The 27116-nt window shown below is 44.1% G+C and overlaps 1 protein-coding gene across 1 annotated transcript; it reads right to left on the reverse strand.

Moving 5' to 3' along the window:
- Positions 1-12795: 12795 nt before the first annotated feature.
- Positions 12796-26427, reverse strand: FABP1 (fatty acid binding protein 1). Its single transcript, XM_069632199.1, has 4 exons — positions 26276-26427; positions 19215-19387; positions 15469-15561; positions 12796-12920 (listed from the first exon to the last, which is right to left on the reverse strand). The coding sequence occupies exons 1-4, from the start codon at positions 26340-26342 to the stop codon at positions 12870-12872; spliced, it is 384 nt and encodes a 127-aa protein (XP_069488300.1). The 5' UTR covers positions 26343-26427; the 3' UTR covers positions 12796-12869.
- Between the last annotated feature and the right edge of the window lie 689 nt (positions 26428-27116).

Raw genomic sequence — 27116 nt, forward strand, 5'->3', positions numbered from 1 at the left:
CCGTGTGTTACACATCACCTTTGAAGATACGGTATACGCCCAGTCAAGACCGGCGCCTCTACGGGAATCAGGTGAGCGTTACAAGACTGATAAAGTGGTGACATGGTGATTGCTAAAGACTTTTATTCCAATGAAAAATAAACCTATCTGTCCTTAACGCTAATGGATTTCCCTACCTAAACTAAAGAAGCTTGGGTGCTCATCAGGAAGTCTGTGTAAGTCCAAATCAAAAGGCAATGTCCCAGTCAATAAGCTCCTATGCTATCCCTGTCACTACAATAAACAATAATAAAGTTCTTGTTATGCTTTGTGATCCCTTCTCCTGGATGTCAAGTTTCTAGGTTTTCTCAAAATAAAAGTTCCATAAAGTTCTGGATTCTTGTGACACAAAACAAAACAGTGCCGTACTGCTCTCAACAAATCTTGCAGTTCTTACAATTAGTTCTCAATGCATTTCGCTTTCTTTATAATCATCAGTTGGCCCCCACTGGGATGAAGAAGGTGTGCCCTGAGGTCCTCTCGACTCTCCAGCAGCAAATTCTTTTGGAACTGCCCAGGGTATTGTGGACGAAAATGATTTGCTACTTTTTCTGTATCTCTGTATCTTACAATCTCAAATACACCCAGCCCCCTCTAGGATTTATCTTTGTTCCTGTTACCTTCTTCTGGGTAACTCTTTGCCAGTTTTGCCAGGGGTCACAGGTCCACTCTCTCTGCTTCTGCTTCCATGCTAATTCCAGTGCCAACTTCTCTCGGTGGCCAATTACTTGTGCTGTTTCAGCATAGTTGTTGAATGCTTGGTCCACCGATAACTAGTCACGCCGCCACCAAATCTCTCACACTCTCACGTTAGGCTAGCGTAAGCAGATTCAGTGCAGTTGTTGGACCAGACAGAATGTCAAAGAGCACAGTCCTTTTTGCTGTTCAGCTTAAATAACAGGGACCACCCAAGCTTAGCGTCAGTCCAATTGACGGAAGCTGATCGAGCCTTCGTCCCACTTGATTATAGCATTCTCAAGCTCTTCTTCGTGCCTGTACCTATGACATGAGGATGTTTAGTTATTTCACATAGTTTCAGACTTGAGATTATGTGTAGAAAGTTGTGGGATGTCTTAACCCACTCATCCAAGCCCTGCAACATCACTAGGCATTGCTGGCAGCAGAAACATCAGAATGGCCATTGGAAAGCATGCTGCTCGCTCAAAATCATCCAAAAATGCACAGTAAAAATCTGAAAGATAGGCTGCCATCCACTTTTGCCTATCTTAGTGAGCACAGGAGATCTCTGGCCAAAACCACCCTTGAGCTATCCATCAAGTAGCCTGAAACCACTTGGAAATAGCAATGCTGATTGCCAAAAGAAACACAGAGCTGTTGGGAATCCGTTTTCTTGATTGTCAAAAATGTGCTAAAATCATGGCTCACAAGGCACCTGTCAGGGCTGGAGTAGTAATCAAGAAGAGTTTGTACATAGAATTAACTTTGTGGTTGCCCAAGTCAAGATGGAGAGAAAGAAACTTAATCTGATTGGTTTAAGGAACAATAGTATGTTTGGTTTGTCTGATTGGTGGATAGGATAATGGGTTGGATTCTTGGGAGGTGAGCAAGATTCTAAACTGCCTTTCATCCATAGTAATTGAGTGGCTGGTTGTGTATTAGTTAAGCTCCTTAAGTAAGGCCTTCCAGAGTTCAGAAGATTTACCAAAGAAGTAAGAAACTCATTTGCTGAGCCAGAGTGAACTAGAAGACATCAGGTGGGATCGTTCTTTTTATAAGCTAAAAGATTTTCACAGTGAACTTTCATCTTTCATAAGAAAACTTAAAGAGTCAACGAGTTTTAAAGTTTACTGAGTGAAAAGACGTTTTACAGTTTTATTACTATAAGGAAACATGTGTGAAGACTGTGCGCTCAAGTTTTAAAGTTGTCACTGCATGAAAAGTGTTTCAAGACTGTTTAAAAGCGTGCGCGAGTCCGCGTGACGTCAGTAACGTTGTTATGGGAGCGTGCGGGTATTCTGAGCGATAGAGCGCGTGTCCAAATGAATAGCGCGAGTGGTTTTTGAGCGTGTGCACATTTTTAACATGAGAGACGTTGCGTAAGAATGCGCGTGTTGGGTTGGGATAGAGCGCAAATCCATTTTTTAACTAAGCGCGAGTAGTTTTGAACGCGTGTACAATTTTTAAGTGAGTGACGTTGCATATAACCGTGTGTGTTCGGTAGCGATAGAGCGCAAGTCCATTTTACGTAGCGCGAGTTGTTTTTAGCGCGCGTACACTTGTTTTCACGCGTGCGTGTAATTGTTAATATGCGCGTGTGAATTTTATACGCAAGGACAATTTTTCACATCCGGTGATTTCGCGCGTTTATCGCAAAAGGGTGTCAAGAAAGAAACTATGCATTTGTATGTGTAAAAAAGAAAAGGTTCACACGTAGAAAGAGAGCAGCATTCAAGAAAGTTTATGAGTTCTATTTAATGTCATTTTTATGCAAAAGGAATTCAAATCTTCAAAGAGACTGCATTTACAAAAACATTTAACACTCACTTCACAGAGTTAAAAGAACTTAAAAAGCAAAGAAGAATATCTAAATCTGTAAGGTGCTTGCAAGGGTCATTACTTTAGGATTCTAAAGATACTTGAATGGCTTGAGACTATATGCACTAAGCATGATAATTGTTTACAAGATATTCCATACAGATAATTAACCTCTAAGTCTTATACAGAGGTTTAAGAGGTAATGAAGTTAGAGTTTATTTTAAAATAATTTTAGAAAAGATGTTTATATTAATATATAAGTACCCAAGTGTATTTGTTTACTACAGATAACAGAGCCTACCAGACGGTTGCAGGGCTGCAGTGTCTCAGTTGTTATTTTCTCCAAATTCGCCTTTCCCTTTCTTGGGTTTCTCAGCTCAGCTTATACTTAAGGGTTGAGAGGTGAATTCCTGGTGAGGGTCTGTGGGGCCAGCATCAGCTCCTGTGGAATTCAGTCAAGCCGGACCCTGACAGCACCTAAAAGATCCAACCTCTTTGTTGGGTGTTCCACATTACTCTACATCAAGAATCCACATCAATACAATGTCAGCAAGAATCATATGTTCTCAGAGCAAAATCCCCTATTTTAAAGATATTTGATGGAAAGACAGCTGTCAAAATGGGTATAGTACCGTTACTCGCCTCTGTCAGATGTTGGCGATTTATAATTCTGACAGGAGAGCTATGTTTCAGAAGTTAAATATGCCAAAGAAGAGAATTCCATCAAAATGCCATATAGAGTGCCACACATTGATTTAATGTGGAAAAAGACTTGATTTAAGACATGTTGCTTATTTTAAGTTTATAAATGTTATATTTTTTCACATGGAAGTAGGTACAATTGATCAGAAAGTAACTTGATACAGTTAAAATTTCAAGAGGCCTTGTGTCCATGAGAACCCTTCACACTTGGGCCTTCCCACCAACAGGAGAGGATGTTGCATGGACATGTTAATCAAAAGGGAGAAGATTCCTCTGCTGGCAGGAGGAAAGAGGCAATAGAGTCTTTCAACTAAATAGAAAATGCTAATTTGGGTGTGACTGGTCAACAACTGCTCTGCCAGGAAGAACGACATGTGACCCTCTGAGTCAGCCAGCTCTGGGGGCAGACCAGACTGGGATGTGGATTTAACATTGCACCAAATATATGTTTAAGGAAAATGCTTCTAAAATATGGTAACAAGTTGACAGAAATGTACAACTTTGAGATTGTGACAATGAAAAATTCACCCACAATTTAAGACTAAGCTGGACGCCGGATGATGTTCTGAGACCAAACCCCGGAATTATTAATATCACAGCTGCAGTGATGTTGCTATGAACACAAGAATTTACAGTAATGTGCCCAGAGAGGAGCTGCATGCATGTATCAAATTTGGTGCAGAACCAATATTGGGAAACTCACCAAAAGTGCAAATAAGTTGTCATTTCGGAACTAAAGCTCGTAGGAACATGGGACTTGAACAGAGACATGCCTTAATTAATCGGTGATGTGTACATTTATTATGAACAAGTTGTGCACCTTGGAAATATGTTTGTTATGAAAAATTGATTTTCTAAGTAAAAGCAAAGGGGAGTTTCTTCCCTAGAGGGTAAATGGTGGCATCATGATGACACCTCAGGACACGCTGATCCTTTCTCCGGTCAAAAGACAGATAATCCTCTAACCTATCAAATCCTTAGGGGGTTGGGCATAGAGAATCAGCCTACCCACCCCCTTTGGAAACACATAAATAGGAACTACTGAGACCCAGATGAGACACTCTTTTTTCCACTACTCACCGATTCCTGCGAAGCACTTTGCCGGACCAGATCCAGATAGAGACTCCAGATCTAGATCCAGAGACCAGAACTTAGAATCCAGACTCTAGAACCAAGCTCTAGAACCCTGAAGCAAAGGCCTAATTCACAAGCTGAATCCTTCTCAGCAGGCCTTCAGAATCTCTTGCAACCTGATTCTAACCCCTAAACTTCCACGGGGCCTAACCAAGCCATTCAACAGCCGGGCCATGCTGTTTGCTTCTAGCTAAGAAACCTGTGCTGGAACCCAGATCCGGACCCAGAAAGCAGTGCTGTAATCCAAGACCCGTCAGATCCAGTTCAAGAGACCCAGACCGCCGTGCAGTGCTGAACGCAGAACCCAGAGGGCCTGAGACCTGTCCGGTGGCGAGAGTGAAGCCAAACCCATTGACCAGATCTTTGACAAGGCCCATTCCATTCCAAAGTTAGGAGTGAGTATCTAGTCTAGAACTGTCCATAACCAATCTCTTAGTTTAAAGTAATCCTCTTCCATCCCTTTCAACTTGTTCAGAACTGCATTATAGAATCTTGTGTCCATCCTGTTGATTTTGAATCTGTAAAGCGCAATCTGTCATTTGAAATCTTGACTTTATTTCTGCAAAATCTACCTTCACAAAAACATCCGTAACTTTCGAACCGCACGTCCTAGAAGCGAAATGTAACTGTCATTTTAAAGCTAAGATCCTCATTATAGTTTTTCCGTAATCGCGATTTATGCCCGCGGAGAAATTGCAGCGAATTGCAATTTAGCTCCATTTCACCAACTGTTGAATTTCGTTTCCAATTTGATAATCATTCATGAATCATTGCTAGTGTTGACCTGAACCAATCTAAAGTAATCTAAAGTAACTCACTCATCCTGAATCTCTTTTAGTAAATTAAAATCAATTTAGCAGATTTTCCCATCCATTGCAATCACTTTCTAAAGCGTTTTTGCCTGTTTTAAAATCATACCTGTTTTCTCTAAGCTTGCTGGGGGGAACCGGAATTGAACTGCATTCTTGATTGTATTCCTGAAACCTGTGTGCCCTCATTTCCATCTCTTCATATTGCATAGGGGGGAGTGAGTAGTCACAGGGGGAAAAGTGACCATATTATCTTTTGATTGAAATCATATCAAGGTTTATTTCTGTGTTGCATTCTTTCCCATTGTTGCATTTCCTTGAGTTGCATGAGGTATTCTCTGCTACAGTATCCTTCATATTCATACTCCTAAGTGATTAAAGAGATTGTCAATTTTGTAATATTCCCCTTGTTGATTACCGTCCATATTCATAAGTGTGCTATTCAAATATTATTTTATTCATAAAAGTGTGATCTATATATTGTTTAATTCTTCAAATAAATCTTTTAATTTGCAAAACAAACCTACTTCTTGGCTCAGTGAGGTCAGGGGGATTCAAAGAGAGGGGCGTTATACAAGGGTTCATCATCCAGATTTAAAGAACTTTGACATAGCAATATATAAAAAAGGGCTTCCATTGGGCATCCCATCCTAAGCATTGACTTAGTTAGATTGCTGGATTGAAGTCACTTACAAAGTTAACATCAGCCTGCAGGGTTGGGGTTTCAAGGGGCCTTGTCTCCCAATCACATACTTACCCACAGGAGAGGAGTTGCTCTCCCATGAGATCCTCTTGCATGCTACCATGCCTAGGGGGACTATTGGTTTAGTGGCCTCATCTGCCTACCCTCATGCAACAGGGTTCCCCCTGTGGAGAAGTGACACTATCTGAAGGATCATCACGCTAGGTGGAGCCCAACAGAAATATTTCCTGCTCGCCACCATGAAGAAAAATGATTGGTGCATTGTAGGCAAGGCTATGACCTAAAGAAATTCATTCAGCACATGCTGTGTGAATTGCTGTGTAGTACATGGATTACTAACATGGGTGCTAACAACACTGGGGGCAATGATTGGAGGTGACTTTGGGTGCAAACAATTAGTATAGGGGTGAGTTGCATGGGCTAGATCTGTTAGGCCACAGAGTCTGATAGTGCTAACACTGCAGCAGGTGCACAACCTCCACTGGCTGTGAAGTACCAGTTTCAGAAAATAAAGCACTAATTAAAAAATGGAACAGCAGTGAGTCAGGATTCAAAACGTGCAATCAAGGGCCTTGAGAATAAATGCCAGTTTTTCATACAAAGCAAGCACAGTAAGAAAGGATTTCTGAATGTTTCACTTTTCCGAGTTGCAGGAAGAGACAATGAGCAGGAATGTAGCTTAGACTTTTCCAAGAACCATGGGGCGTGAGTTGAACTAAAAAGGGGGTGAGGGAGTCAGAAGGTACTGGAATGTTCTCGAAGGTTCTGACACATGATGAATTCGGAAATGACTTCATGAAAGGGGCTGGAAATTATGAAGGGTGGTAACAGCTGGCACCACAAAAGAGGATGGAAAATGGTAAAGGGAAAATAGGCACCATATAGCATAGGAGGAAGGGTCCACTGAAAGAGTTAAAAGTAAATGAAAGCCATAGAAGGTGAGTTGGTTCTTCCTGCGTCCTGATCTTGTCGGCTTTGTTGTTGGAGTTTCTTGAAGAGAGGGAGAGTTGCCGGAGCTTTTGGTGGTTTGCTGGGTTCTGCTGGGCCTTCATGGGTGAATTCTGTGGAAAAGGAGGGTGGGCTTGGAGGAATGAGGGGACACGCTGCATAGATGTGTCGCTGGAGACTGCAGTAGAGGCTTGTTTAGTTGACAAAGGGAGTTTGGAAGGCTGTGTCGCGCCAAGGGCAGAGCTGGCGGAGACGAGCTGATCATACGTGGGAGCCAGAAAAAAATAAAGAGCTTAACCTAGTGTAAGTATAAACAAGGCAAAAATCAATCAATCAATCAGTTAATCAGCTACGACCCTTTCTGCGGGAGATTGTACTTTGTCCTGGTGTCAAACTGTCACAGAAGACACATCTTCCTCAGTTGCTGAGGTACTGAGTGACCGATGAAGTAGCCTGATTTTAAATTTAGTAACTGGGGTTTGTTTCTTTCATGCAGAAGGGGTCATAATCTTCATAATCCATAATCTCACAAACTCTTAGTCTTGCCACTAACTCAACTTAAGCTAAGGACAGGAGGAGTAAATGAGAATTGAAGCTATATCTTTAATGCGTTTGCTTTCATAGCCAAAGTACTAGCTAGGGGATCTAAATGGTGTTCTGAACCAATACAAAGTGTTTTCCTGTTTTGTTTTTTTATGTGTTCATTGCCAATATTCACTTCCAATGTTTCTATGCTCACCACTGTATCAATTATGAGATAGTTTAATTGTCTACATCTGCACTTATTCTCTCTGATGAATGAATATAAAAGCGCCTAAGTGCAGAAAGGTGAAAACATGTAGTGGCTATTATTGTGTCTGGTTTTTATAGTGCAGCCCGTCAAATTCATGATCTCCAGCATTACAAGAACATGGTGCGTGCCTGGCTCAGAGCAAAGCCTGCTGGTGTTTAGCCAAAGAGCCCATAGTATAACAACAATAATTGTGTCGACAAGAGAAATGTCAGGATTTATCCAACATATTTGGTATGTTGGCCAGGAAATGTTGGTACATCAGTCAGCTGTGGCACATTTTAATTGTCATTCTGTGCTGGGCACAAATTGTCTTTTAGTAGCACAGTATATTGAATGATTCATACATTGGGCCTCATTACCACCCGTGCGGTAACCATGGCACTAGTAGCGCCACGGTTGCCGTCGGTATTTTACCGATTTCGCCATGGTGAATGGCAGAATTACCGTCCCATTCCAAGGTTGGTGGGGCGATAATTCCCCATTCACCATTGGCCCTTCCCCATTCCCATTTTTGCCCCCATAGGGCTCAATGGAAATGGGGAAGGCGGTAGTTACGGTAGCGCAAATTGCGGTACCGTAATTACCTCCAAGGTCCCTTTGCGGGTCCAATCCTTAACAGCTGGTAAAACCAGCCGTTAAGGTAGGGACCCGCAAAGGGACCTCGTAATTAGGCGGTAAGGGGTTAATGGCGCCGCCACCTTTTACGGCACCGTTAACCCCTTACCGCCTGGGTCGTAATGAGGCCCATTGTGTTTTCCTGGTAGGCAATATGTCACAGGTCGATGTTTCAGATTTGTGTGACTATGCTGAGGCCAAATATTTTGCTCGGGTACCTGGACGTCAGAGTCTATTATTGCTTAGCGAGAACGGTTGTTGTTAGAAATTACCAAGGAGCCGTCTGATCAGCTGTTTGGGGAAGGCACAGTGTTAAATTCAAGTTTAACTAAGCCATTTGATTCTGATGACAGAAAGACCATGCAGGGTTGTGTGATAATCCACTTGGGTGCAAAGACATGGTACATTCTCCACAGGCTGATTAATATGAAAAAGAAAGTGGATGAGGTCATTGCAAAGTGAACTGAAAGCGTTACATCAAAAATGAATCAAATGGAAGGCACTTCCAGTGAAGAGCTTTCCCAGCTGCAAGCTCCTTGCGATGACTTGACAGATAAATTACACAGTCACAATCAAATCCACCGCATAGTGAAATACTAGAAAGTGAACTGGAGCTTAAAACCAAGCAAGTTGATGAGAACCTGAAAGAGCTCAGTTATCTGAATGGGGAAATTAAAAGAATATTGACAAGCTATAGCAGAAATTAGCTCCTTACATAAAGGTCAGATGCATTGCACTAATCAGATTCAGTGCTTAGAGAGTGAACTATCTCGAGCAATGGTTGAAAGTTACAGAAGTCTGCAGGTAATTGCCAATTATAAGGTGCAGATATAAGAGATAAACACGTTAATTGCAAGTCTGAGGCACCCGAATGCAAAGATCCAACTGAAGTTTTTCCATACACAGCAAAGCGAATTACATAATAGTCCAGTGGAAGGACTTGTGCCAGATTACACTCTGGGAACTATGCCAACTGAAGCACACTTAATAAGAAATGACTAGCTTACAATGTTTGAAAGAACAGACTGTGAGGTGGTGAACGAGAGGCCTACCAGGCGAGAAGCCTGGAGGGATTCTCATTGTGCTGCAATCGGAGAGGCAATGGAAGACACAGGTAATTACTGCGCGCAACAAAGGGAAGGTAGGGCTGATCCATTTAAAATCATGAAAATGCTTAAAGAATTAGTAAAACCTTTTAAAAAGGTTTAAAATGTATCAATATAAGAACATATGGAGGACATGGTCGAAAACTATCAGACTTTAAAGGCCCCCAAGGAACAGTTTATCTATTTCTTTCATTTGACCATAGATCCGGCACGTATTGGATTTCTGCGAAGTCTCTATTTTGCAATCGGATGATTATCAAAAGGAGATGAGAAGGTATTTCTTCCCATTTAGATCTATCCAGCAAGCCAAAACGGCAGCTTATGCATTGTCCTCGAGCCTGATGAGTTGCCGAGACATTTCCTGCAAACATTAAAGTGGATATTTCTGTGATTCGATGCAAATTGTGATGTTAGCTCGGTTGAGTTCAAGAGTACATTTTTCCAAGTTTCCCAGTTAGCTCATGAAATTTCAAATGACAAAAACATCCATTGGATTTTTGACCAGGCCACGAAGATATAGTTGGTGATGTCCCACAATGAAAATAAATGCACGGAATCGAAGCAAAAGGCAAAAGAGATGCTTTTAGAAATCAGGTCAGGAAAAAGTATGTCACTCGAAACAGCTCACAAAAGGAATGACACATTGCAGAACAAGGTAGCAATACAAGGAAAGGCAGCACCACAAACAACTGTATTTCAATTGTCAGAGCACAGTCAGAGGGGCACCTATATCAGTCCCCGGTAACTTGGAACCTTTTCACAATTAGGGTTTTGGAGGACATTGCAGGGTATGCCATATTGACGGCAACATCATCAAAGTTGCTAATGCGGTGAAAACGCTAGCAATCTATATCGACACAGCATTGGCACTTAACAGACAAACCAATGCCCTGGCCTCATCCTCTGCCTATACTTGTAAGCTCATAAGAGCCTGTCGACCATTCTTGTCCACAGCTCATTGCATTATCATAGCAAGAGCCTTAGTACTATCTAAGCTCGACTATTGTAACACACTTTACCTTGGCACCTCTCAACAAAATCTGAACAAGATGCAAGTCATACAAAATAACGCCATCCACGCAGCTTTGAACATCCCAAGGAACCTACACATTTCAGAAACTAGAACATCATTAAAATGGCTCAACATCAAGCAAAGAATAACATGCAAAACTTTGTCCATCACGCACAAGTGTCTCTCTAACCAAGCCCCAATCGCCCTGGCTAATACTATCTCATGCTACACAACAACTCGACCCACTAGATCTACCATGAGGCATTGCATCAACATACCTAGATTCAAGCAACAATGAGCTGGCGGGGTTAGCTTCCCGGTCCTTGCGGCCAGAAATTGTCATGCCCTCCCTCTCTCCCTAAGAGAAGAACCTTCCTACCACCTATTCCGGAAAAAGGCTAAAACCTGGCTCCATGAGCAAGGCACTAACCCAATGGCTTAACCATATATCTACTTCATCTTGTAAATATCCTTTCTGAGATCTGATGCATATATCTATGATGTAACTTGTACTATATTTTGTTAACAAAGTGTATATATGTAAAATATTGTATCTCACTGTTTGCCTATAACATGCCTGTCTTTGCTGTAACATGTAAGATTAGCACCCAGTTGCCTAAGGGCTCAGTGCGCTCTATAAATAAATAAACTAAACTAAACTAAACTAAACTAGGGTCCAACAACACCCAAAGTCAATAACATAATGGGCCATGCCTTGGCATTGGGAGCTAAAAGTAGATTTAATCCTGCAACAATGATATATGGCAATGGCAATCAAACAGGGCAGAGATATGTGGATTGGTTAGATGAGAATGAAAATCAACAAAGAGACCATTATCCGTCAAATGAGAGACATAATGGGACCTACAGCCGTCCATGCAAGGGGATTATGGACAGAGAACACCCCACACTCCCCACCTCCTCTGTCACAGGAGTTTCTCTGTCACAGGAGTTAGGGGAAACACTAGCAGGAGTCAGCCACCTGAAAGAAGCCAAAGTAGGACAGACCAATATGAATCCAACTAGTACAAGCCTAGGGCACAAGGAGATGATTATAAAGATCAATAAAGATGTCAGTACTTGAAGATCAAGTGAAAATGCTAGCTGATCAAATAGGGAAGCGGTGCACTGGTCAAAGGAATCAGCAACAGGTGACAAGACAGAGTGAACAGCATGAAAGTGTTATTGCAGAAGGCATCAGCAAATGACTAACCATGCAGACATCTTACACTGGAGGTCCAAATGTTGCACAGTGATTTAGGGTTTGAAAAACAAAATGATGATAACATTGGAAATAAAAAAAAACACAAGAAAGGAGTGTGGTTTAACCTAGAGTTCATTAATTAATAGCCAGTGAGCAAATGGACCATTACATGGTTAATGGTGCATTGGACACACCAGAGGTAAATGAAGCAAAACTAAGTGAAATGACAAGTGAAAACAGAAAATGTACAAAAACAGGTGATAGGCTTTCATTACCTGATAATTCATGCTCCTATCTCTACAGAATTGAAAACTCCCCAAAGGACACTTGCAGGTGTGTCCTCAGAGGAATATTTTGAGGTGCACATGTTGGAATAGGTGAATTTAACGGGTAGAGTACAAGAGCCATGTGAGTTCCCGACACAAATGCAGTTGTGCGCCAGAGAGGAGGTAAGTGAAGAAAATCCAAATATTGTGTAAAAAGCAGGTAAGGAATGGGGTGGAACTCAGGAGGTCCCGATATGCAGGGAGGCCAATCAATAGCAGAGCTTCAAATGGATTCTCAGGACAGAAAAATAAAACAGAGAGGTTGAAAAGGAGATGGACAAACGGGAGTAAAATATCATTCCACATGCCCCTTTGTTTAGCAAGATGTCAGGCAGGCCTAAAGAAGATCAGCCCTGAGATCAGCAGCAATTCACATTTTCTATGAAGAATGTGAGGACGGGTATTACACCCCTATTACAGTGGAAGAACAATGCAATGCATTTGCAAAGGTGGATACAGGCAAACAGGCAACTGTAATGTCAAGGAAAATGCTGGATAGCATAAATGTAGAGAGGTCCCAACAGGATACTGGGAAATTGAAACAGATTGAGGGCTCTGCGCATAATTTCAATGGGGAAGCAATACCTGTGGAAGATGCCACTGAAGTTGACATCAAGGTAGGGAAACATAGATTGAGGCAAGAAGTGGTGGTCACGCCAATTGACGAGACACCATTCCTATTAGGGACAAATCATCTGAAGAGATTGTACCTGTTCCCTTGTACCTGATTAATAAAGCCTCCAAATGATGGGGTAAATGGGGTTCTGAGGTCTTTGGCCAAAACGCCCCTGAAGTCTCAAAAGGTGGTGAGCCAGATCAGCAGTGCAACAGGATACAATTTGCCATGCCATGCCAAGCCCCAGTGCCCTAAGACCACTACTAGATAATAATATTAATTCAAGAAACTATTTTTTGTAGAAACAGACATTTATTACACACATTTTACACAGTAAAATGCCAGGAGTCAGGAGTGTGCAGGCCTTCAAACCCTCTTGCTGATTCTTTTGTAGGTGAGGTCTCCGAGTTGCAGGGTCTGAAAGAAGAAAGAGAGCACAGCTTTTATCTGATGGTCTTGTACAAATTTGACAATGTTTGCATAATCAACGCAGATACCTAGCCTCTCAATGCTGCTATTCTCCTGTTGCTATCTCTTGGCTACATATGTTTTAGGAGATGTTTGTCTAAATCATTTATATTGTAAATGTTGAAACTTTTGTACAGCGCGCTTACTCTTTTTGTCATGCGAACACATTTTCTTTTAATTACATAAAAAAAATAAAAACACATATGAGGCGTGTTCATACTTTGATATGGCTCTGGTGGCACCAGCTGTATTTTTATTATGATGAGCAAATGGCTAAATTGTGCAAGTTCCTACAGTCTTCCAGAATGTAGTCCCTGATTATTAGAGTTTGGTTTACAGGATATTTTCATTGGCTCATTAAAGTATTGGAGGTTTGACAGTGACCCGACTGATACAGGTAGGCAGTGGAATCAAGTGAGAAAGAGCCTGTTATCAGCGCTTGTTCTTATACCCGTACTTTTACTTATTGTTAACTATACTCCTTCAATGTTAGTAAGGGTCTGATACCCTGAGGCCAGTCTAGAATGCATACTATGGGGTCAAAGTGTATCCTCCTCAACATCAGCTCAAATTTCCCCAAGGTCAACAAAAAAGTATATTAGTGTACCTAAACATACAGTTGGGCAGGCACCATACAATTGTTGAGTGCTCATACGGTCAATAATGCTACTTATTGGACCTCACCTGACGTATAAACAGGGTAAAGGACAATGATGGCATAATTGGCAAGTTTCAATGTCATTACTTCTATGGCACATGTATTATGACATGAATGCACCACTACGATCACATCAACTGCTCTCCTGTATCTCCGCCAGTCAATTGTCGAAAGGCTGCTTCAGCTGAGGGCTGGTGCTGGCAATTACAAACTGTTTTCTGATTTCTGATCAATCTGATGGGCTGTTCTACATTTTACATTCCGAGGCATATGTTAAATCTTTTTGCAACAGTTTTAGAAGAAAGATGCCTTTGTTACACCCAGCCGAGCTTGACAAAGCTCTGCGAGACAGGGCGAAACGTGTCGGAGACTGCTCTAGCATCCAGAAGCCGGGTACTCACTTTCATTTCATGATCTCATGAAGAATAAAATATATATAACTTCATACATTTTTATTACTGCCGAGTGTAGTTGGATTATTTTCAAGGGCAATTTATCACAGAAGGGTCGCATGTTCTGCGCTGAACCAACACTGCCTCAGATTGAGGCAGTGATGGTGATAGACATTTATGCCCCCTGCACTGTTACTTACTAAATTAATATGCTTGGTTATTTATAAGGCGCTGAAGACCCAGAGGTTTCTAAGCGTGGACCCGGGCATCGAACCTGTGGTGCTCCGTGTCGTCTTGCTTCCAAGGAGAGCACGTTGCCCCTGAGCTATCCTCCCGAGTCGAAGAGCCTTTTCCCAGAGGATGTGTAATATAGGAGCTACTTCTATATAGTGTCAGAGAATATACAGTAGGGCATCGAATGTATAGATGTGGGAGTCCATACTGCTAAGTGTTGCTAATGTCAATTTTTTCTTGTAGAGTGGACCAGGCAATATATATATTTGTGCTCGATGAGCAATGTGGAATGGTTGTCCAATGCGGGCTGGCAAATGCTTTCTGCCTACCTTTTCTTTACTAGCCTGCTACAAAAGACATTAATCTTGAAAATACAAATTGCAGGAGATTTCAGAGACCTAAATTAGAGAATTCATAGGAATGGTGAATACACATTTGGGACCCTCCATTGGCATCTTAATATGACTTGCGTGACACTGTGATTGGCCAATTTCTTATACCATCTGGTCAGTTTCTGTGCTCTGTGCAGCTAGATAGGTCATTATAATGGTAGCCATGATAGTCTACCAGTGTTTGGGTATATGTGGTTGTTGGTGCACTATACACATGGAAACTAGTGAGATGTCATAAATAGTATAATTTCACAGTATAATGTTAAACTTTCACTGGGTGGAAAGATCCTGTACAGATGACAGGGCAGACAGTGTAAAGATTTCATCGTAATGTTGTCTTGTCAGATTTCTTTTAAAACACATTAATACTAACGATATTTTGGGTGGTAAAAACGTGTAAATTAAAGCTTTTGGTTGCCTAATTGGGCTGTAGATGTATTATTTTCTTTGGTTAAGCACTCTCTCTGTCTCTTCCCATTGCTTCTGTACTCATGTGTTATGCTTTTCTCACCCATATCTGTCTTTCCATCACAGGGGGATCCCTGTGACCTCCCCAACCCCACCCCCAGGCCCCATTTTGTACAAATACTGCAGCAAAGTGCACCGCCATTCATGGTAAAATGACCCGGCATCTCACACACGCACACAAGGTAGAAGTGCAGATTGATGTATAGTAAACACACAGTGCTTACGAGTGCGATTAAGCAAGGAGAATAGAGGATAGAGGTTGGGTGGAGAGAATGAAGTTGGAGGGTGGCAATACACAGTAGAGAGAAGGAAATGATGAGGAGTGAGTTACAAATGCTTGATCACAAACTTACATTAATGAGTGTGTCGCCAGAGAGTTCAGTCACTGAAGTGATTCCCTTCAGATTCACAACCAGCTTATTGTCTCCTTCTTGTTTAACGATGGACTGGGGATGAAAAGAAAAACACGCTGTAAGAAACTGACAGGACAAGTATATTTTCCTTATTCAAAATGGCTGCCACGGTTGGGCTCAAGTACAATGCCTGCGTGACGGTTTGCAATGACCAGTCCTGTAACCTGTTGAACTCTGCTTCATTGGCGTTAAGGGCAACAGTAATGCATTGATAATGGTTGCCGGGTACTGCACATTTCAGTTGCACTGGTAGCAGGCGTTTTTCGGTGTGTTTGCACTGATGATGTGCAAGGCTATATAAAAAGACAATGTCGTACAGTGCAGACCTCTATTGCTAAAAAACCTGCAATGCGATATCTTGCCACAAATGCTGTGCCCATTTTATGCATGTTTCACAAAGCCTAGAACTAGGGCAAACCTGGAGCATCCCTGCAGAGCCGGCATTAGGGGGGGGGGCGGCTGAGCGACCACCCGGGGTGCTACGCCCGCCCAGGGTGCCATTAACCCCCACCACGCCAGCTCGGGGGAGTCTTTCATGGGCTCCCCCGAGCTAGCGTTGTGGGAGAAGGCACGGCAGGCTGCCTTTTGCTATTGCGGACACATTTAATAACCATAGGATTCTGTTGTCACACCCTATTGTTATTAAAAGCGCCCCTCTGCCATGGGCGCATTTAATAGCAAAATGGCGCCATTAGCCCCCCCACCACGCCAGCTCAGGGGAGTCTTTCAAGGGCTCCCCCGAGCTGGAGGCGCGGCAGATGCCCATTTGTTATTAAATGCGCCCGCGGCGGCAGAGCGCATTTAATAACAATAGGGTGCTGATGCACCCTATTCACAACATTCTCCTGGTAAAAAAAGAAAAAGAAAAAGTGCCACATCCTGGCCCCGCTGCCCTACGCCCCATGAGTGGAGGTGGGGGAACGCCAATTCACCCACAGCTCTGCTGCCCCTAAGGCCGGCCCTGCATCCCTGAGATGCCAATGAGAGAGCTTTGTAAATCACAATTACACGCAAGAATCTCAAAGATGCTGCAGCCATCGCCAGATCTGCAGCAGCTTTAAGCTTTGAGAACCAGGTGTAAGGTAGCAGGTGCCAATCACAGATACACACAAGCACCTCCTCCTTCACACTACAGCTAATCTTTGTGAATTAGGCTTCAGGTTTCCAAACTCACACACAAAAAAAGTGCAAGAAAGGATATGTTGACAAGAAAGGGCTAGGCACTTCTAGCAGTACAGTGTAGCTGTTATGTAACTGTTATTATACCAAGCATTTCTTTCTTCAGAAAAGGTATTTTTAATCATGCTAACAGGTGGTGCTAAAGCACCCTCTAAAAGTCAAAGCTATTGCTTTGTAGTACAGTTAAGAGGGAAATGAGATATGAATAGGGATACAAAGCTTGTAGATAAGATGTATGCAACCTGTGGCTCTCCAGGTATTCAGGACTACATATCCCATGAACCTCGTCATTTACTATGCTGGCAAGGGCTCATGTGAGTTCTAGACCAAAAGGTTGCATCCCCCCTTTTGTAGATGCTGTTTGTCTATTTACCCACCTGTTGACTGTCCATGGCCGTGCTTATCCCTTTGGTTATTTCTACCCATATCCTGCCCCTCGTGCCCCAACAACACATTCTACGGGGATCTCTTTGAGCTAGCTTTCTCAAGCAGCAACATTATGCTGTGTGCTTGCCAGTGTTATTTCAAACTAGTCTACTGAGAGGTAATGGTTTAATAGGAGCTGTAAATATGCCAATGGTGTAATACAAATGTCTTAACCAAGAGTGCCTTTAGCCACATGGTTTATAAGTAGTATGTGTGTCCTTCACTTATGGCCTTTTAACAACAAGCATTGGCAAAGCCAACTATTGTGGCTTGTATATAGGTATTAGATATTCATTTGCCAGGTACTGCTATTATATGCCCAGGTACTCACACCTTTTTGCAACGGCTACTATTATTGGCCAGTTAGTAACATTACGGCAGTACCTGAAAAATGCCTCCTGAAAAGCCAAAACTGTTGGCATTGCTTGGTTCCCTACAAAAGTATTTATGCAAATGCTTGACCAATGACAGTGCATGACATTCGAGACAGCATAGTTGCACTATGGGTGCAATGACGCATTCCGTCACTATCGTCGTGGTTACTGTATCTTATGTGCCATCCCAGCTGTCGAGCAAGCACTGCGACTTTATGTTGCGGGCACAGCGCACAGCAAAGCAGCAACATTGCAGTGTTGCAGAACGTGGGCACATGATGTGTGCATCGAGATGAAAGTTCAGAAAAAAGCGGTAGACTTGTTTCGCAAAAATGCGCACTGGATCAAATCAGGAGATGCGCGTGAGCATTTCAGTGGTGTACCTGATTAACATAGCCCAACCTGCAGATTCTTGACGCATCTCCAAGATGCGGTGGCGCAAGTATTTGTGCATTGCATTTGCACCTGAGCTTCTCAGATTTGCGCCCGGCAGCTCCGGTGTGCTCGAGCTTCTGCATCTGCGACTGCATTCTAAGGGAGCAGAGACAGATCTGACATGCGTTGGCATAGCTCATCATTTGCTCCAGGGTAACCCTTTTTGAATAAGGCCCCTTGTCTGTGCATATATTGAAAAGACTCCACCACTTTAAAAAAAAGATGGATGTGATTGTTGTAAAAAATCAAGTTGTGTTGTAGGTCAGGCTAGCCGGAGGACACCGTGTGACATTCTTTTGCTTCATTGCACTTGCAGGAGGAGTTAAAAGTTAGAGCAGTTTCACACTTAAATGTATCCTTCCCAGAAAGAACACAAAAGTAAACACTTCGATTCTCAATTTGGCCTCGCCTTCAATTGTAGAGCAGAGGTACTGTGCAGCTCCCGAATTGCACAAAATGGGGTTCATTACGGCTTGGCAGTAACCCATCTGTACTACCGCTGGGTTACCCGCAAACCCGCCTTACCGTTACAGGCGCCCGATAATCCGATGGTACTGGGATAGTATGGGTGCCGACAGTGGTAGTAAATTCCCATTCCAATGGGTTTGTAGTCATCACCGGCAGTACCATTTCCGGTGATCAGGGCAATTCTTTGCCGGTAGGAGCCTGAACTCCCGGCAGGTCAGGCCTGCTGGTAGTTCACTGCCCCTAACGGCATACTCGGATCGTGCGGGTCCAATAAAAATGGCGGATCCGGTATTACACTGAGATTCCAACTCCTGGTATAGCAGAATATTGATTTTAAAAACAAAAATAAGCACATATTGCTTCCCCCTGCCGAAATAAGGCTGTGTTCAAAATGGTGGAAAATGTAGCTCAGGGGCAACGTGCTCACCTTGAAAGCAAGACGACACAGACCAACACAGGTTCGATCCCCGGTCCGTGCTTAGAAACCTCTGGGTATTAAGCGTGTTATAAATAACCAGTCGTGTCATTTTATGCAGAAAGCAAGAGGTGAGTTGGGTATGCAGGTTGAATGGTAGTGGTCAGCAATATGCTTCACTTCAAAGCTGCAAAGACGCCCTATGGACATTTACAGTCTGATTCACAGAAGCAGTTTATAATGGGGCGATCCCATTGGAAACCTGTCTGTGAATTAGGCCCCATGATTTTTGTGCCTGGCACTCATCAACACATTGGCGACGAGGATGCAGAGACTGAATTCAATCTTTTTCTGATGGATGGGGTTGGTGAACACTGCGTGAAACCTACCTTGACCTTCTCCCCGGTCAGGGTCTCCAGCTCGGCCTCCTCTCCGAGGGTGAACTCGTTCTCCAGGACTTTGCTGCCCGTTGTCACGGTGACTTTGAAGGATTTGCCGTTCTGCTGAATCTCAGAGACGCTCTTGATGTCCTTGCCTTTCTGGATCAGCTCATCTGGGAGACCTGGAGGCAAGAGAGCGAAACAGAGGGAGGTTTGTGTCGCGAGGTGCAGGTGATGGGAAGTGATGGTCACTGCGCACAACCAGGACAACATCTCACCGACCTTCCAAAGTGATTACAATTCAGTCAAAGGAGCACTTTGGGATTCTAACAATGTCCAGCAATGGACGCATGGCCAGCCATCTCTTCCATCCCTTACGGTAAAGAATCCTTTCAGTGATTCGAGGGCTCCGAATACATCTCTTATAGATCATTAAAGGTTGATCACATTGAGTGTGTGATGTACATGACATTATTAATGGCTTTATGTGTGGGGTGGTTTTTTTGTTAAACTTATTTTTTCTTCATTTTCTTCCATTTTGCCTTTTCTTTCTTCCTTTCTCTCTCCTTTCACTCTACTTTCTTTTTCTCCCTCTTATTTTTATATGTATCAATTAATCACTATTTATTTAGTTTATTTGTTAATTTTATTGTGATTTTACTGTAAGTTCAACGTGTTATATACTATAGGTTTCTTGAAACCTGCGCTGTAATTCTATTTATTACTTGTTATGATGTTATCAAAATGTATAAATACAAATATTTAAAAAAAAAATATATGTCTTAGGTAGTGGAATGCTAAACGCTGGCAGTTGTGCAAGAGGGAAGCCTGCAGCAGCAGTGGTAGATTGCACCCACACTGTACAGCTCCTGGGAAACTTGATACATGAAAACTGCTTTGGCACCTTCCCCACAGAAAGGTGGACTGGCAATGTCAAGTTGGGGCCTCGCCAAGGTGGGCAAGACGTTGTTATCACTAGGCACAGGTAGGACAGTGGTCAGATAGCAGAGCGAGCTGAGCGCCCCCTCTGACATTGTGGGAAATACATTGTGGGACATTGTACACAGCCTGGTGATGCTGGTTCGAATCCCGTCATATTATACCATATTATGATACCAATTATATATGTGTGCGGAATGTAATGTAGTTAAAACATTCATATTTAGACATGATCAATGACATCGATGTCTATTCCATTGCAGGTGATAGCCACGACCACCAACCAGAGACAGAACTTTGATGGATACCATTACTCCCAGCACTGACTCTAAGAGTGCAATTTAAGAAACATAGGCACAATCCTGGTGCTATTCGTGTTATGATAGAATCCAATGCTGTAATATTTGTTTTGCTTTGTGTATTGGTTTTTATGGATCAGTGTTGTTGTATAATTGCAGACAGTTCCCTGATGAATTTCCGATTTACTCTTTGCACACTCTTCGGAAAGAAACATGTTGGAATGAAAGAATGATGATGTATGAGTGAGCTTCAGTGAGTCTAGAGTGTTGATGCGACTGAATGGTGAAAATGTATGACACATGACACTTTATATACACTCATTTCCAAGAGGGTTGTACCGCGATAGCCCCAGAAATTGTATTTTCTCTTTGCTTTATATATTGATAATAAATGTATCTGCACCGTGTATCCCCTTTTTAGCCAGGTAATTAAGAGATGTTAACCACTACATTGAGATCGAGATTGAGTTTGTTTTCGTGTGTGTGTTATTTTAAATTTGTTCCTTATTTTGTGATAATAATAAACTGATATATTTGTTTAGTATACATTTGGCTTCATATGGTTGATTGAAGCAGTTGAGTCTCTGGTTTTGGTTTAACATGGCACATTGCTGCAGTGGAACCCATGTCCCCCCGACATTGTTTGTTTGTTTCTAAAGGTTATTGAACCTTAATAAGGGATTGTTGGGTTGAGGCCTCAATTTCCCTTCACCTCGGACTAAGCCTTTCATCCTTCTGAGTTTGATCAATTGAGTACCACGCAGTAGGATAATAATATCAACTGTTGTCTCGCGCTTAGATACCTGTGGGTTTGTAGCACTATATAAAACTGAATGTTATTATTAGTCTGTGCCTGATCTTCTAATTTACCTACCGACCTGAGTAGAAAACAATTAGACTCATCGCACGAGGGGTCCTCTCCAGCCAGCACTGTCCTTTTAGCCAAAATACCTGTGCGTGTTGATAACTATAGGGGCATTCTCAACAAAACCGCAAGACAGAGAATCCAGGCAGTTTTTGGCTAAACCCTTGGTGTGCCTTGGGTTCCCCGTGTGACCTGGGGCCAGTACGGCAGATACAGGCCTGTCCTAATCTTTATGGGAAGCTCACTCTACTCAGTCTGCCCTCCCCCACTCAGCTTGAATCCCTAATTTGTCTGCCTTGACTCCAGCTGCTGAGGTGGAAGAGCACTCTTTCGGGCGGCTCTACAGCATGAACTTCCCCAGCTCAATGGACATCTCCTGTACTCAGCCTGAACCTCTTCTCCTCAGTACTTCCCCTGTACTCAGGGAGTTCACTCTGTTCAGCTTTCACCGCCCCTCTTCTCAGCCCTGGCCCCCTCTGCTCAGCCTTCTGCATATCTGCTCTGCCTTCATTCCGTCTGCTCAGCCTTCTCTACCTCTGCTCTGCCTTCTCCACCTCTGCTCTGCCTTCATCCCGTCTGCTCAGCCTTCACCTGTTCAGCTTAGCCTTACTCCCTGTACCCAGCCTTCATCACCTCTGTTCAGCCTTTATAGCCTCTATTCAACCTTCATCCCCTCTACTCAACTTTACCCTCTTGTATTCAGCCTTCACATCTTCTGCTCAGCCAGTACTCCCCCTATACTCAGTAAATCCACTGTGCTCAGCCTTCACCCTCTCTGCTCAGCCTTAACCTCCTCTGTTCAGCCTTCACCCCTCTTCTCAGCCCTGTCCCCCCTGCTCAGCCCTCTCTACCTCTGCTCTGCCTTCTCCACCTCTGCTCTGCCTTCATCCTGTCTGCTCAGCCTTCACCTTTTCAGCTCAGCCTTACTCCTGGCACCCAGCTTTCATCACCTCTGCTCAGCCTTTATACCCTCTACTCAACCTTCATCCCCTCTACTCAACTTTACCCTCTTGTATTCAGCCTTACTCTCCTCTGTTCATCCTTCACCATCTTCTCAGCCCTGACCCCCCTGCTCAGCCCTCTCCACCTCTGCTCTGCCTTCATCCTGCCTGCTCAGTCTTCAGCTGTTCAGCACAGCCTTACCCCCTGTACCCAGACTTCATCACCTCTGCTCAGCCTGTATCCCCTCTACTCAGCCTTCATCCCCTCTACTCAACTTTACCCTTCACCCCTCTTCTCTGCCCCACCCCCTCTGCTCAGCCCTCTCTACCTCTGCTCTGCCTTCTCCACCTCTGCTCTGCCTTCATCACCTCTGCTAAGCCTTTAGCCCCTCTACTCAGCCTTCAATACCTCTACTCAGCTTTACCCTCCACTGTTCAGCCTTCATCCCTCGTCTCAGACCCACCCCCTCTGCTTAGCCCTCTCCACCTCTGCTCTGCCTTCTCCGCATTTAATCAGTCTTCATCCCCTCTTTACCCTCTTGTATTCAGCCTTCGCCTCTTCTGATCAGCCAGCACTCCCCCTGTACTCAAGGAATCCACTCTACTCAACCGATACCCTCTGTGCTCAGCTTTACCCTCCTCTCTTCAGACGCCACCCCTCTTCTCAGCCCTGCTCCCTCTGCTCAACCCTTTCCTCCTCTGCTCTGCCTTTTCCGCCTCTGCTCTGCCTTCAACCCATCTGCGCAGCCTACACTTCCTCAGCTCAGCCTTTACTCCCTCTGCTCAGCCTTACCCTCCTCTCTTCAGACTTCACCCCTCTCCTCAGCCCCACCTATCTGCTCATCCCCCTACACCTCTGCTCTGCCTTACCCTCCTTTCCTCAGACTTCACCCCTCTTCTCAGCCCTGCACCCACTGCCCAGCCCTCTCCACCTCTGCTCTGCCTTCATCCCGTCTGCTCAGCCTTCCCTTCCTCAACTCAGCCGTTTTAGCCTTCACCCCAGCTCAGCTCAGCATGACCCAAATGAAAGATCAAAATCGCCCTTTAGAGTCACATCCTGATCACGATGGTGTCACCCCTGGAAACTCCACGATCCACAGCCCAGCCTGCACTCTTATATTTACATACAAATCATATTAATTCACATTAAATGCATATTATGATATGATATGGTATGATATAGCATTTATAACGCGCCTATACACAAGTGTTTCAAGGCGCGACCTATGGAACCCCCGCTTCTTACTTTCACCACTGGTTTATGAACTCCCCCTTCTCATGCACGGTACCTACTGCTCACACTACTCCTTTCAGCCCCCCCACACATTCCTCTTATCCTGAACCCCCCTGCTTGTGCCATAGCTGCGTCACATTGACAACCAGCTGTGTTGGAACTTTGCCAAGAGCCAGTGGCTCAGCAAACTGGCATCCTCACCCGTGCTGGGCAGCCACATGCCTGCTCAAGGCAAACACCAAAGTGCACCCCGAGGCATGCTTTTACATACTGCCTTACGTGGGATAAGAACTCGAGGGGGGCTCTAACACGTTGTGAGGCAATATTTGGGCGCTGGCTTGAAAAGGGTCTCGTGCAACTTCAAATCCCAAGTAGCTAATATAGCTTTCAAAGAGGAGTGACCTGTGTAATTAAAGGAGTGACCTAACAGCCAATCCAGTTCATACATGTGCAATTATAGGGCAGCCATTCTGGTTTCAAAGATGTGGTTAATTAACGTGTGTCAAGATTTTGACCAAAATCAAAATATTCAAATATGAAACAGAAAATCATATCAAACGGGGTCAGTACGCCATGCAAGTCCACAGTTCTTCTAAGAGAAATCCATTATTCGTACTGATAACACTTTAATACATGTGGCAAAAATCATGCAATGGGCCTCATTACGAGTTTGGAGGTAGCCATCCCGTTCTTAGCAGCATGGCTGCCTCCAAACTCGTGTCCGGGTCCCGAAAAAAGGGAATTACCGGGTCATTCCGACTTTTGCGGGCCTGGTAATTCCCATTCTTGGGACCCGGAACCGGTACATCCCCATTTTAATTCGAGCCCCCATAGGGCTCAATGGGAATGGGGAGAATGCTAACAACGGACCCGTTAATGACGGGCCGTTGTTAGCATCCTGGTCTGCTCGCGGGTGGCGGTATGCACGTCTGGTCTGGCCCAGACATGTAGCCTCATTACACGGATGGCGGTAAGGATTTACCGGTACCGGTAAAATACCTTTACCGGTAGATCCTTACCGCCTTACTACGAGGTCCCTTTGCGGGTTGGGGGATTTAACGCCTGCTTTTTGCAGGCGTTAAAAACCAACCGCAAAGTGACCCAGGGAGCTAATTACGGTACCGCAATTTGCGGTACCGTAATTAGCGCCTTCCCCATTCCCATTGAGCCCTATGGCTGAAAATGGGAATGGGGAAGGGCAATGGTGGAAGGGGGAATTACCGCCCCGCCAACCTTGGAATGGGGCGGTAATTCCCCTTTCCGCCAAGGCGGTGCCGGTATTTTACTGGCATGAACCATGGCGCTAATAGCGCCATGGTTCTCCGCCATCCGTGTAATGAGGCCCATGCATTCCAACACACACGATCAAACTCGTAATGTGGCGGCCGGAATGAACGGTGCCGGTACCTTACCAGCATTGTTCATTCCGCGGCCGCCAGCCTCGTAATGAGGCCTATGTATTCTCTTATAATGTCCCTTTCCTGTTTTAAAAATGCCTAATTTCACATTTCTGTAAGGGATTCTAAACATTACTGAAGGTGACATCTACTGGCAAAGCGCAGTGCCGCCACTCATTTTTTAAGACATTTGGTGAGAGGTATTTTCGGCGGTGCACCCCTTTTCAGGGGCAGCCAGTTGAGCGCGGTCCGGTTTGGTGCGACCTGTTAGGCGCCGCCAGTCCGGCGCAGGGATCTTTTGGCCCAAGCACGTTTCTGCGAGGCATGTTCAAGGATTTTAATTAAATTAAAACAATTCAAGAATTGATGCTGTCTCAAGCCCTGCCTTGCAGGGTTGCGAGACCGACCAGGTAACCACCAGCAATTGAGATCTTATCAATCTCAAATGCACCTGTTACTTCTTTTAACGTGTGTCATTGTGAATATGTTACGCTTGATATAAGCAACTGTTGAAGATGAAATCGATAAGATCGCGATGGCCTTGCAGTTAACTGTTCAGTCTCACAATACTGTAGGCCAGAGTTTGCGACCGCCCTAAACCTGTATATGTATTTTTTTTAATTAACATTGCAATGGAATGTTAAACTTGCGCCGAAGTGGGCGCGCCAAACTGGCCTCTGTGTTGAAAGATCCATGACAAACTGGCCGTTGCCAAATCGGCGGTGCCGAAATGTCCTACTCCTATCCTGTAAGAGCTCTGGCTCAAGGTCAATATTTGGAGACTGCCAAGGCTGAGCCCTTGCTAGCTGTGGCGCACTTAAAGCCCTGCTATTGCTACAAGAAATATTGGCAACGTCTTGTATGCTTATTACAAGGCGCTGTATAAAGGTAATACTTACTTATGCACATTACATGAACCAGACCACATCAGACCAGCTGCAGGGTATGCAGTCCAAGTATGGAGTTAACACCTGGAGTTAAATGGACCTGCGCAGTTCCTGTTATTAATGGTGTCCATTTCATAAAAGTAAACCCTCTTTTTAGGTCACTTCGTAAGTAGGTGCATTAGTTCTTATGTGCAGAAAACCAATTAAATCAGACCTCACTCCTAGACAGAGTCAAGCATTTTTGGTTTATTTTATTTTTTGCTTTAAAAAAGTTTTATTCCTGGAAAAGCTGAAAACATAACTTTCTGCATATGGCAGTTTTTTTTAAAAAAAGTCGTCAAGCCAAGAAACGTAAAAAATAAATAAATGGGCGCTATGTATAGCCGCCGAGGGCAGCGCTGGCTCAGACCACACGGCATCTGTGGCCAGAAGCGCACGGCCACGCTGTAGAACTGCTGCCCCGTGCGTGCTGCACGCAAGAACGCGGGCGGGAGGCAGCGGTACTTACCGATGGCCTTCATGAAGGCCTCGAAGTTTTCCTGGGACTGGAGCTCGTACTTGCCGGCGAAGCTCATCTTGGCGGCGGTGCTCGGTGGTGGTGGTGCTGGGCGAGGTTGGGAGCGGAGAGAAGGTGCCTGGAGTGCCCAGCGCGCCCGCTTATATGTGGTGTCGCTTACCTTGAGAGCTGGTCAGAGGCCACGTGATGTCACCGGTTTATTGCCACAGCTCAAACATTAACGCATGACTGGAGCAAGGGTCAGTGATAACTGAACGCCTGACACAGACGGACGTTTACAGCATGGGCACGGGCAGTATGCCAAGCAGGGCTGTGCCACTACACGGTGCCAAGCTCTACTGCAATCTACTCGTGAGCTACGGTATGAGAAGACAGAACTCGGGCACGCCTATGGCACTGAGCCCACATCTCTCCACAGCCACTCCCGAACACTACCTTAACTGCGACATCCCCAGCCAAATCTGCCGGTGGTATCACACACGTCTCCCCGGTGTGCACGCCTAGAAGGGCAGAGGCATTCGCCTCGCCACCCAATACTGCCCTGGAATGCGGCAGAAATGTTTCTTAATGCTGTTTTACACAGTGCAACAGTGTGGGCATGTAAAGTACGTTATTATTATTTTTCAAATTAGGTGTATTCATGGTTTAAAAACAAACCTTATACAATTCTAAAAATAAACACGAATACCCTTGGTTCTATAGCTTTTTAAATTTCATCTAAAATACTTTTTTTTTAGCAAACACTAAATATCCGATTTTGAGCACGAGTGTGATCATTTATATTTAAATCTTTACAATCAGATACAAATAAAAATATACAAAATAATTTAAA

This window comes from Ambystoma mexicanum, chromosome 6q (assembly GCF_040938575.1).
Source record: "Ambystoma mexicanum isolate Mex_15411 chromosome 6q, UKY_AmexF1_1, whole genome shotgun sequence".
Classification (NCBI taxonomy): Eukaryota; Metazoa; Chordata; class Amphibia; order Caudata; family Ambystomatidae; genus Ambystoma; species Ambystoma mexicanum.

Bases quoted from the DNA above. Each gene is read 5' to 3' on its own strand.
- FABP1 (XM_069632199.1), bottom strand. From the start codon at position 26,342: ATGAGCTTCGCCGGCAAGTACGAGCTCCAGTCCCAGGAAAACTTCGAG. The intron at 15,562-19,214 runs GTAGGTTTCACG...TTTCATCCCCAG, and splicing joins TGACCGGGGAGAAGGTCAAG to TCCATCGTTAAACAAGAAGG. The intron at 12,921-15,468 runs GTAAGTTTGTGA...TTCTTCTTTCAG, and splicing joins CTGGCGACACACTCATTAAT to ACCCTGCAACTCGGAGACCT.